Raw genomic sequence first — 13120 nt, forward strand, 5'->3', positions numbered from 1 at the left:
TATACTTGTACAAGACTTTGGCTTTTGTAATTTTCAACCACATGAACTAACTGGGCCCACACCTAGGGCCTAGCTAGATGACCATATACATATATAATATTATATATTGTTTATACAATATATAATCTACTCTAATTTAATCTAAACTATAAAGAGGTTATTGACTCAGGTGCAGAGTGGGAAGAGCTCTTAACTAAACCCATACCCACATAAGATGTGTGTATCTTAAAATTGAGCGTTACTAATATGGCCTCTCCCCAATATAATTACCAACCGGATCATAATTACAAGTCATAAACACATCTCCATCATCACACACCGCCCTAGCACACCCAACTCTTCTTGTACTCTTCCACACAATTTGAGTATAATGCCCACACATTTGCCCAGCCTCACACGTGTTTGTCGCATAAGTATAGTACTTCTCTTCAGCTGCCCATGTCTTCACTGCGTCACTCGGCGTCCAAGTCGAGCCACTGCCCCAGTATATGTTCTCTCCGAGCTTGAACTCGCCTTCCGGGAACGAATGCTCCAACTTGCAGTCCGATTTTCTTATGCCTGCCCACCATTGAGCATATTTTTCAAGCTGAAAGTCCCACATCAAAGGCATCTCCCACTTGGCTGCCCTGACCAAATTGTGTTGGTACAAAAATTCTAGGGACTCTCCTATGCAACCCCAGCATAGTTGCTTTGAGACCCTCAGTATCGGTCTCGTTGTTGGGTTTTTGTTGGAAAAAACGTGTTTGAGAAGTGCCTGAAACAATAGAGTTGGAAGTGAGAATAATGTAGAGGACAAAGAGGAAGATGAGGAATTGGGGCTTCATTTTTTTTCAGCTTGTCCTAGGTCTCGTTTGGGAGCATATGCTTGGAGAGGAGAGGAAGAAGAACCACACGCAGTAGGAATGTCTGGAGCACAAGGGAGCTTATAATTGGAAGGTGTGTTGTGGATTCTGGTTTTCTTTGCATGGCATATTATATATAAGTCTCTATGTATGATTGAAGGTGCTCTCGTGAATTTGGCTAATGTTGTGTCCGTGAACTCTGTTTTGTTTTATTAGGGGACATTGTGCCCACCATGGTGCACTCTAGAACATGATGCGTGGCATAAGAAAGCTTTAGGTACAATCAAGATATTGTGGCAAGTAAACTAGGTTCCAAAGATTTAATTTTTGTATTTTTGTATTTTATTTATTTATTGTATTATTTTTAATGAAGAGATGATTTCTCACACACAAACTATTTAAGGGTCATGTGATTCAACTTGAGACCGAGCTTTTTTCCATGGAAAATATGATGTTTTCTAGTTGCGGCCACTAGCCTAGACCCGATTGGCAATTTTTTTGTTTCAATAATTAGAAAATGATAATTTTTCATAGACAAATATATGCTAGAAAAGTAAACAAATAAGTACAAGAAATTTAAATATATACTTGTTGGAATATTACAATATTTATTATTGTTGGTGTTTGGTGGTTGTTGTATTGGAACCATTAAAATTTACTTTGCTTGGTGATTTGCCCCCTAAACTTGTACCTAACTTTGAATGGACCCAATATCTTTTTTTCTTATAAAATTAAAAATATGAACATTGTTTTAGCCAATTTCCCCCAATTTTCATCCAATTTTATGTTAAATTATTAAAAATAATTATATTCTTTGGGAAAAATACAAGAGAATGAGAAGAAAAAAAAAATTAAAAACCTATCCCCACCCACAGACCCATCTGACTCCATTTGCCCCCTCTCTGTTTTTTTGTCCCCTTCCTCCTCTCTCCACGCTTCTCCCCAGGCCAACTAGCATACATTCAAAGCCATAAGAGCATGTCCACCCAAAAGGCTAAGGCTAAGGCAAGGCAAGGCAAAACTACTATTCATGTGAATAGTGGCAGCCTTGCCTTTTTGTTCCACCCTAAAAGGCTAGGGCAATGGCAAATACTATTCATTGTACTTTATTTCCTATTTTTTTATACTTTGAACCATTAATTTTGATAAGCTTTTCAAATAATATTTTCGGTTACCACGTGACACTATTTATTATAAAATTCTCACCTAAAATTTCAGATAACATTTTCGGATAAAATTTTCAAATTAAATTTTTGGACAAGATTTTTGGTTGCCACGTGTCCATATTTATTATAAAATTCACATCTCACACATACAATTGAAAATACAAACTCACTTATCATACAATTGAAAAACTCCCAGTCCTCATAGTCTGACTTAATGGAGTATAAGGACAACTCCATTATTAGGCGGAGGCGGTTCCGCCGGATCACGACGTTAGGGGAGTATTTTTCTTCCGATGACGTAATAGTGCTCATTATTTCCGACACGGAATGCACCACTGGAACTCGACTACAGGCATTGTTCACTTGAGAAGCTATGTGCAATGGTTTTCCTCTTTTTTGTTCTTCCCTTGAATAATCTATTAAAAAAAAAGGAAATTGGAAATGCAAGAAATATATATATATAAATATATAAATATAATGACATTAAATTGAATAAAACGGTACTTTTTTTATTTTTTTTACCTCGTGACCAAGATTTTGACCTCTTCGAATGTTTGTTCCATGACCCTTCCAGCTTCAATGGAAGAGGTCATTTGTATTTTTGCACAAATGAAATTTTGCAGTTGAAAATTTGGTGTGGAAAGTGAAAAATATTTGGAATGAGATGAATTTGTATGAATATTTGGTGTGAAAAGTGAATAATATTGGTAGGTATTTATAGAAAAAATTTCTAGAATTTTTTTGTTTTTTTTTTAAGCTTAAAATTGGACAATCGTTGGATTGGGCAAGATTTTTGATCGGAGGCTCGGAGAAGCCACGCGCCTTATAAACCGTTGGGCTGTGTGCAGTGGGTCAAGACGACATCGGCTGATTTTCAAATTTTTTTACTGTTGGCTTGTGGAATGCATGACATCGGCCCGAGGGCAACAACCCAGCAGGATTTGCCCGTGGGCTTGCCCGGAGCTGGTGGGACCAAGGGCTTGCTCGAGCTGAATTGTTTCGTGGAGGTCCGAGACCTCACCTAGGGGGCATGTTGCCCAGTGGCAGACTGCAGTGGACTTACTCTAAGAAGAGAGCATGTGTGTGTGAAAAAGGCTTAGCCAAATTCAGAGAGACATTGGAGATTTTCTTGGATTTGGATAGGCTTCATGTTTCATTTGGGACCGAGATATTTGGGTGGGATAGAGAAAGAAGAAGAGCAAAACAACAGAAGTGAAGAACAAGACGCAACCCTGTTGATGTCAAACTCTTCACCCCTAACGCACCTTCCCCGACCTCCCTCTCTATCTCGTCTCCTTATTCACTTAGGCTTTAGGATTGTGATCTTTTTTTTTCCTTTTAATTTCTGCAAATTTAATTTGTGAAAACCTGAACAACAACAAAATTGGAGCTTGCATAGGTTGTGGGAGGGCGGCGACAGGGTGGGTCGGACCATGAGCGGCGCCACGCAGAGAGAGAGAGAAAGAAAGGGATGACAATTTCCCCAAATAAGGGTCTTCGTGGGGATTCGACACTAATGAGTTGAGGTATGAAGGATAAAAAACGGATATGGGGATAAGTACGGGGAATTTTTTGAGTGTGGTTGTCACGCCTCAACCCATGGATTTACGTAACCTTGGGTTAAGACATGATTCACATCTTAATTATAGAATTTAATAAAAACTATAACTAAAATATGAAGAAACATTTAAGTAAATAAAATAAATATTTCACATAGAATATTCAACAGGAAACGACAACATTTGAAATCTTAAAAATTTTACATTATTTTAAAGTTAGAATTACTCAAGAGTTCACTAAGAATAGTAGTTCATTATTCATCCACAAGGTATATACACAATACACTCTATAGATATGCCAAAATCATCTCAAGCTCTAGATTTTAGGTTCAGTACCTGCAAAATCTATTAGGGGTGAGCAAAACTACAGCTCAGTAGAGACATAAATCTTTTTGTATGGAAATTAATATAATTAAATTAAGTGACATACAATCACACAGCGAAATATCACATTATTAATAATGCATGAATGCTTTTCATCTAATCATGTTAATTCATATAACTGGATAAGCAGACCTGCACGTTTCATACCATGCTTGTACCACTTGGTCCCGAATGCCCATTTATATGAACTAGCACCCATTTCAATCATCCCATAATTCCTCTTTTGTTAGTCATCTTGTCTAACTCCCTATCGTCAGTCCCGAATCACCCAATAAAAACCATGTGCACTGTGGGATCCCTGAGACCTGGTTCTTGCCAAAAGTTAAACTCAACTACACAAAAGACTATTTCCATTACCCTCTTTTCCACCATTATTTTCTCAACCCTAAATTCTAGCCAAATTCCATGACATGATATAATTATGCCCTTCACGAACAACGTAGCCATTTAAAACATCACAAATGCATATATAATTATGTCAACATTATTCAAATAGTTAAGAGTACGTAATCACCCAATACAAGGAACATCAATCAAATAGTACCATGCATAATATAATGCTCACGAAATTTAATTAAATCAATCTCTGTAAAAGTCCCCAAGAAACCCCTATCTTGATACCAAAGCTTTTGCTAGAAATGTAAGGTGTTTCCCAATTTTCCACCGCATTCACAAATTCAATCTCCCTCTCTTTTTTCTTGACAATTCTACTTCTTTCTACCTCTATTCTCTCTCGCTTTCTATTTTATTTTCTCGTTCTATTGCGTCTCCATTTTTCTAAATAGGGAAATGAGAATTGAAGAAACAATGGTTGTATTTATATCCTCCTCTTGGAGAAATATAATATCAATTACAATTATTCAAACTTGTTCTCTCTTCTTCATGACTTTCAAAGATATCCCTGACAACCCCACCGCAGCCCATAAAATCTGGTGCTTCCAATGCTTCAAAACTCGAAATTGTTTTGACATGGCACAACCAATTGTTATAGTTCGCAATTATACTTATGCTGCCCCATTCACCATACGGTTGAATGGAAACAATCATAGCACTTGGTTGAAGATGATGTTGCTTCATATGTCAAGCCAGGGAAAAAAAGGTTATTTGACAGGGAATGTGGCACAAGGGATTCTAAAGTTTTTCTATTCTATGTTCATACACAATACAATAGTAGCATTCAATCTATCCATGTGGACAATAGGGGAGAGTTCTTACCCTTGTAAGAGTTTTTAAGGGAGCCATGGTACCATTTACCAACATTCTTGTATTTACACACTGCAACAAAATAGTGTTCAGAATGCAAGCATCGCCACATCCTTAAGACCACTTGGGCTTTGCGATTTCAAGCTCACTTTACCACTTTATTTTTGGGGGGAATGCATCCTCACAGCCGTGCACATTATCAACCGGCTCCTTACCTTGCTCATTTCCAAAAAGACCCCTTTTGAACATCAATACAGTAAGCCACCCTCCTACTCCCATCTCAAGGGTTTTTGGTTGTCTTGCTTATGCCAATAATGTTCACCATACTAGGAAATTTGATCCTAGAGTTTTTAAAATCTATTTACACCCAAAAATGTTTTAACAAGTAGAGATGTCTTATTTGAGGAAACCATTTTTCCTTTTCGTTCTAACAGTGCAAGTCACTACCACCGCCTTCCCGTCCATTCGAACCTATCACAGAATAGGTTCTTTCACTAGCTCCAATACTGAAACCCACCAATGAACCGCTAAGGTTCCTAATGTGCGCCTTTGATACTATATGTTCCCAAGTCACCTGTCCTAACCTCCACACTCGTCGTTTTTGTCTTCAGGATCCCATTAAAGGTACTCGATATCCTTTGCTTGATTACACTTCAGCTGACAGACAATTTCCTGGAACTCGAGACGAACCTGCGAGAGACCCGACATTTATTAAATCTATGTCCTCGTTTACTGGAGAGAGGATTAAGGGCACGAAACTCCGCCAAATTTCAGTAGTCTCTCTGTAAATTGAACATTTCCCAAAATTTCCACCTGCATAAAACACATTTTATAACTCAACCGGCAGCACGCACAATATAATCTTGTGCAATTTACATAAATGGCCTCCGGCCTTCAAAAGATTCTTGCAGAACTGCCCACAATGTTTTTAAAATAACTTAATGCATCAAACATGCATATAATAAATTCAAAATCTATTTATGCACACCTTCACTCACTTAGTCCCAGGACAAGCCTCAATTCAACCAAGTTTCGGGACCAACAACGAGGTCCGAACCAATCTCAATAAGACCACCTAAGTGGGGTCTAATCTGTGGCTGCACCTAGTAACTTCAGGCTGCCTACGTACCCTACTAAGGGATCAAGCCACACGTAGCTCTTTCGTATCAATCCTGGCTCCTAATATCAACTAAACCATTACCGCCATACTTTCATACATTCTAGGATTTATCCATCACAACACACCAAACATAATCACATAGCTCCCCTCATACGACGGGACGCACCCGGCCTCGTATTGTCAACACGTCGGCTAATCCAAAGACGCGTGCGACCTCAACACTAGGCCTGGCCATTCTCACCAGCCCGCACACAATCTTATCTCCCCTCATACGTCGACGCACCCGCCACGTATAACACGCCGGTTAATCCAAAGGATGCGACCTTAACACCGGGCCCGCTACATTCTCATCAGCCCGCACACAATCATATCTTCCTCATCGTGGGACGCACCCGCCACGTGATGGGTGCATCAACACGCCGGCTAATCCAAAGACGCGTCGACCTCAACTCTGGGCCGACTACATTCTCACCAGATCGTACTGTTCACTTTGGGCATGGCTACATTCTCACCAGCCATTGTACTATTCATTTTGGGATCTGGCTACATTCTCACCAGCCGCACGGGTTTAAAGGCCTCAACATAATCACAATATGGGGGGGGAACGTGGGGTAGTGCGTATAGCACTATAAACTAACATTCGATCCCTTTATTTACTTTTATACAACCACACAATTAAATATATAATATATAATTTCTAATCCTATAATAACCTCAACCAATAAAGCATTCCATAAACTCCCCCATTTAAATTCACCAATTTATATCCTAACCCACAATATCCCTTTAACTCAACAATGCTCAAGACCTGTCACTAAGGTCATTCTAACCCTCTAAGAAAGGTAAGACTATCTCGGAAGTCTCACGGTCAACCTAGGGTCAAACAGGCCCGAGGGGCCCACAACCTCCAAATTCAGATATAACAGTTCCTATAGGTTCTACAAGGTTTAGGACATACGTCCTACAAGCTTGGTCTAGATCGGATGGTCGGATCGCTCACGATCGCACGATCGGACGGTTACTAAACCTTACCCTTAGGGTTGGCATTTCCGGAGTATCCGGGACTCCATTTTACGATCCGTTGAATCTACACAATCCTGGTAATACCTAGATCAACATATTATAACTTCAGGACCATCCATCGGTCCAAACCTAGCGAACCCGGAAAATACGCGATATGCGATATCCGTTCGGGACTCTAACGGTATCCAAAATGAGATCCGAGCACACATACGCGCTCGTGACATCGAGAGGATCGCAGTGGGACAAAATTCCCCTCAACTCACGGTGCCCACGTGCGCCACACGCACCGGCAGCGCGTGTGTCCAAAACGATATTGCATCGCCGGAAAACTTCCAAATCAAGAGCCAAGACTCCTACCCTAGGTAATACACCTAATTTGGCGTCACTTTTGTTCTTGGGCATACCCCAAAAACTAACCGGAAGTGGCGAATCTCCCCTCGAAATCCGGCGAAACCCAATTCCAGAAATCGAGTTACTACGCTACAAATTGATCAATTCCTACCCAATAGGCAGTTAGAGCTCGGAAAATAGATGAGAAAGCATACCTTGATCGCAAGATTTGGTGGCCGGAATCGCCGGAACGAGCTCCGGAAAATCTAGTTAAAAAGGCCGTTTTTCTTCGCAATTCGGATCGCACGCGGAAACGGGTGGGGCCAGTCCGGTCATTTTAGGACCGGTCCCAACCCGAGTGGTGGCGGATGAATGAATAGCCGGCCAAAACGTGGCCGGCTGCGGTGGCGTCCGAGCAGGGAGGAGAGGGGGGAGAGAGAGAGAGAGAGAGAGAGAGCGGGAGAGAGAGAGAGAGAGAGAGAGAGAGAGAGAGAGAGAGAGAGCTGAGGGTTATTTTTGACTTTTAACAAAACCCTTTTCAAATATTTATAGTTGTGCCATCGACGGCTCGATTCAAGCCTACTACGCATCTACAGACTCAACGCAATGGCAGAATTCCCAAATTCCTTCCAATAAGAAAATGACTAAAATACCCCTATCTCACGTAAATTCGTAATTTCGCTCAAATGAATTAAAATGGGCAATAAATTTGGAGTCGGGGTGTTACATCAGCACACTTTGCTTTTATTACTAATCTCTACGTCGCAGGAGTACCTATGCTGCAGAACTTTTGATCCTAATTGGCGCCAGGCCATGTCTTTTGAACTTGATGCTTTGGAGTCTAATAATACTTGGACTCTCACCCCTCTTCCAGCTGGCAAGCATCCCATTGGTTGTCGTTGGGTCTACAAAATTAAACATAATTTTGATGGTTCTATTGAGTGGTACAAGGCGTGTCTCGTTGCTAAGGGCTACACTGATTGAAGAGGTTGATTTCCACGTTACTTTTTCTCCCATAGCCAAGATGATCATTGTTTGTTGTCTTCTTGCTATTTTCGCTGCCCACTCTTGGACTTTTCACCAGATGGATGTTCACAATGCATTCCCTTATGGTGATCTCCATGAAGAACTTTATATGACTCCATCGCCAAGTCTTTAGCACCAATGGGAGAACCTAGTATGTCGCCTCAACAAATCTTTGTATGGTCTCAAATAGACTTCCCGATAGTGGCTCGCTAAGTTTGCAGAAGCCATCCAAGCTGTTGATTTCACTCACTCTAAAGCAGACTATTCTTTATTCACCAACAAACGAGGGAAGTCTTTTGTTGCTCTCTTGATTTATGTTGATGATATACTGATTAGGGGAAATAGTTTTGCTGGCATCAATTCCCTTAAAGCGTTTCCTTCATACCCATTTTCGCATCAAGGATCTTGGGAACCTTAAGTTCTTTTTGGGTATTGAAATGTCACGTTCTAAGAAAGAGGTGAATCATTTGATGCCACACTTAATTTGGCAACAAAAACTAACATTAACTTATGAAGAAGAAAAACAAGGTAAAAAGAAATAAAAAATCATTTTCAACACGCAATAACCAATTATATATTAACTTAACATATACGCATAGGCATGATGAAGACTTGGAAGAAGAAAAAGCAGCAACTAAGCGTTGGAAATAAACTTGTTCTAAATTCGCTCAGATGCCTAACTACAATTTTGCAATATCTGGCAAAGTTTTCGCAATTGTTATTAACCAAGTTGTATTTACCAAATCCCTTCCCATGAACTTGATCTTTTTTGAAAATCTCACCACTCCTCGTTCAGTGTTTGGGTCATGCATATATATATATATATATATAGGGTTGTATGGGGAGAATAAATCAACTGTTTTGGGAAGAATAAATCAACTTTGGAGAACTTGGCTTTTTTAGTGAAATGGCGAATTAGCTCATGGTGAAACAGCAGAATTTCATCAACTAGACCATGTTTTTCCCACCAATAGAGGAACCAGTAGGGAAAGGAGCATTTGAACTTATTGTCAAAATTTATAAACCAGGAATGACTAAAGTCCTGGTGGAGGAAAATAGAATACCAGGCTTCAATATAATCAGAATAATTATATTGCAATTTTGACTAAAGGGTTTTCAACTCATAGGGGTGGCTACTGAAAGAATCTTGACTTATGACTTTGTGGATATAGAGGGAATGATAAATGATGATCTCAGGGTGATCACGATCCTTTATCGGCTTAATTTCAACTGACTGAGTTTCAAGTAATATATCTCTATAATACTTGAGAGACTTGTATGGACTGGGCGCATATAATGAAATCCCGGGGAAAATAGTGTATGGCTATGGCAACTGGATCAGAATTAATATCATAACAGGCTCAACAACAAACATGTGAAAATTGCTTTTGGGCATATAGGAGATGTCTTTTTGAAGGCAGGCGAGGGACCAGGTTGAGGATCAATCAAAAGGATCAGCGAGATTAAGGTCGATTTGATAATCTGGGGCGAATTTGGGCCAATCGGAACCTAAACTAGAGAATCTATTAGCAACTGATATTGGTGTGGCAACTGAGATTGGAGGGCAACAAGGAAAAGACCAACTGTTTGGGTGTTTCGGCTTATTTTGACTCATGGATGGGGGAGGATTCGGAGCGTAGGGATGGCTTGGGTTGTTTTGCTGATTCTTTTGCTTATCTTTTTTGGGTGCCATTGTGCATCTAGCAGGAATTCTCAAGTAAGAAAATCAGGGATTGATATATATATATATATATATAGCTTCAAGTCATGCATATATATATATATATATATAGCTTCTATTGAGGGATCTTTCAAATAAACTTATTTAAGGGACACCCTTATAGAGCCCACTGCGTATTGTATTTTACTAATCCAAACTGTATATTTTGTAGACATTCATTTAAAGATCATCTCTACAAAAAATCACTTGAATCTGATATCATTTAACCACTCAAATGAATTATTGAAATTTTATTACTTTCTTTAAGCACCATGTTCATTGATTTTGTAAGACACAATTGCATGTCGAAATAGTTTTCAATTTGCCTAATTTTTTGCAAGGATGATCTATAAATGTAGAATTTAAAAATAGATTGTTTGGATTGTTGAAAAAAAAATTCGTAGTGGACCCTAAAGGGTGTCCCTCAATAGAAGGGGACTATATATATCACAATGTATTAAAAGAAAATTAAAAAAATAACAGAGCTAGTAAGGCATGACTATACCATTTTGGAAAACTGTTCATAGATGTTATATACATTGTCAATGAATGTATTGAACAAATAAAACCGTATACTGGCTTCATCAATTTATTTTAAACAAAATTAAAACTATTATGTGCTCTAATTATCGGCTGTATGTTGACATCTTTGGATGGGATATAACCCCCACATCACCACCTTATACACCTCATCAAGGAGATTAAACCTCGTTATATCACCTTTTACACCTTGTTTTAAGTTTTCTTGAAAATATTTTTGAGTTATTTCTTTAATTTTATTATTTATACATGAGATATTGGAAAAGGAGAATTTAAATTCTTTCTGATACCTCCCATTCTAATGATTTCCATCTATTAGCTTTCTCAGTCATTCTTTCTGACTTTAGTGTTCCAAAATGTTAGGCCAATCCATGAATCTAATTTTCCATGTCCTAAAAACAAGTCTCGCTGGTATTTATTCTTTTTAACCCCCAACAGAAACATAACTTTCCCATAGTTTCTTCTAGTTGTAGAGTCCGAGAAATATATCTGGGAGAGGGAAAGAGACTCAATCCGAGAAATATATCTGGGAGAAGAGAGGCCGGGGAAAAAATTAAAGAGTATAGCCGAGCGGCTATACTATTGAATGTAATAAATTCGAGTATTAAAGCGTATAGCCGGGCGGCTATACTCATGACGATATAATAAATTCGAATATTTTTAAGGGTATAGCCGTTTGGCTATACTCTTTAAATATAATAAATTCAAATATTGAGCGGCTCTACGCATTACATATAATAAATTCAAATATTTAAAGAGTATTGCCACCCGTCTATACTCTTTTAAAATATATATATATATATATATATATATATATATATATATCGTTTCGCTATTCGCATGGTTTCTTGAAATCGGAATAGAAATTTCAGTGGTAATCTTCATCTCTCTATTTCTTGCTTTGTTCTTCTTCTTTTTCTTCTTCTTCTTGTATTTCGTATGTGCTCTGTGTGTTTGCTTCTCGAGAAACCATGGCAAAATGAGAAAGAATTTCATCAACTCATATACTTTCGCAAGCGTGATTTGCTCGACATATCGCCGACCCTTACCGAGGCTGCTGGAGCCATCATGGATGTGAGTATGTTGTTGAAAGCACTTAAGTTAACATCCATACTGAATAGCTATTAGAAGAGGCAGACTTTTCGAATTTTGTCATCGGTCTCATATTTGTCACTTGACGCTTCTGCGCACAACAGGAGGAAGGTCAAAGCTGGGTTACATAAATGGTAAAATTTCAGCTCCGAATGTTGATGATCCAAAGTACAAGGATTGGCTTTCTAAAGACCAACTTGTTATGTCATGGATCTTGAATTCCACAGAACCTCAAATTGCAGAAATTTTCAGTTTTTTCAGAATCTGCTTTTCACCTATGGGAATCTATCAAGGAGATGTATGGACATCAAAATAATGCTGCTCGAGTCTTTCAATTGCAAAAAGATATTGCTGGGATGTCACACCATGGAAAATCCTTCATTGAGCATCTAGCAAAAATGAAAAGTATGTGGAATGCGCTTGCACTGTATCGTCCTCACACTACAGACCATATGGCAAATAACAAACAATGTGTACATGATTTTCAAGCTTCTAATGAAAATCAAACAATGTCAGTGGTTAATGGAACCTCTGCTCCAGTGTCAGTGGCATTTTTTTCTTCTGAAATGCTATTCAAAAGAGCCTTCATAACATTTTTACTAAAAATGCAGTAGTGTCCATCAAAATGCTATGGTACAAAGTAGTTTTAACTATTAAATCAAAGCCCCTTTTTAAATGAAACAAAGCTGGTTCGACATAAGCCGATTTCTATGAAGCCCATTTTTGATAAGTACGATTTCTCTCTCCGAAGTGTTATCTTCTTATAAACAATGAAAACATTTATCATATAAAGTGGAGCGTTTACATTTGCCACGTCAACAATTAACTTGTAAATCACCTAAAACTAGTGTATCAACTTTAAAAAAATAATTTAAAAATTAACTAAAAGATTTAATTTTAAAAAATTAAAAACAGAAAAAAAAAAAGAAACAAACAAACGCAGCAGCAGAGCAGGCGCTTAGCTGGGTCATCATTGACTGAAATGCCCAAAAATAATACCACGTGTCAAGACCACGTGCTTATATTACTGGATTGATCTTTCACAATATGAACAGACCATTTGCAAAGCTGATTTAATCAAAACAAAAATAGAAAAAGGATCAATATTAAATAAT

At 38.5% G+C, this 13120-nt stretch overlaps 1 protein-coding gene across 1 annotated transcript; it reads right to left on the reverse strand.

The window, feature by feature from the left end:
* Window positions 1-947, reverse strand: LOC103323452 (pathogenesis-related protein PR-1). The gene has a single exon (XM_008225450.2). It carries the CDS (start codon window positions 608-610, stop codon window positions 242-244), a length of 369 nt encoding a protein of 122 aa, XP_008223672.2. The 5' UTR covers window positions 611-947; the 3' UTR covers window positions 1-241.
* Window positions 948-13120: the final 12173 nt, after the last annotated feature.

Source organism: Prunus mume, linkage group LG2, assembly GCF_029339155.1.
Source record: "Prunus mume cultivar Tortuosa linkage group LG2, ASM2933915v1, whole genome shotgun sequence".
NCBI lineage: Eukaryota > Viridiplantae > Streptophyta > Magnoliopsida > Rosales > Rosaceae > Prunus > Prunus mume.

Coding starts and splice junctions, on each gene's coding strand:
- LOC103323452 (XM_008225450.2), bottom strand. CDS start 610: ATGCCTTTGATGTGGGACTTTCAGCTTGAAAAATATGCTCAATGGTGG.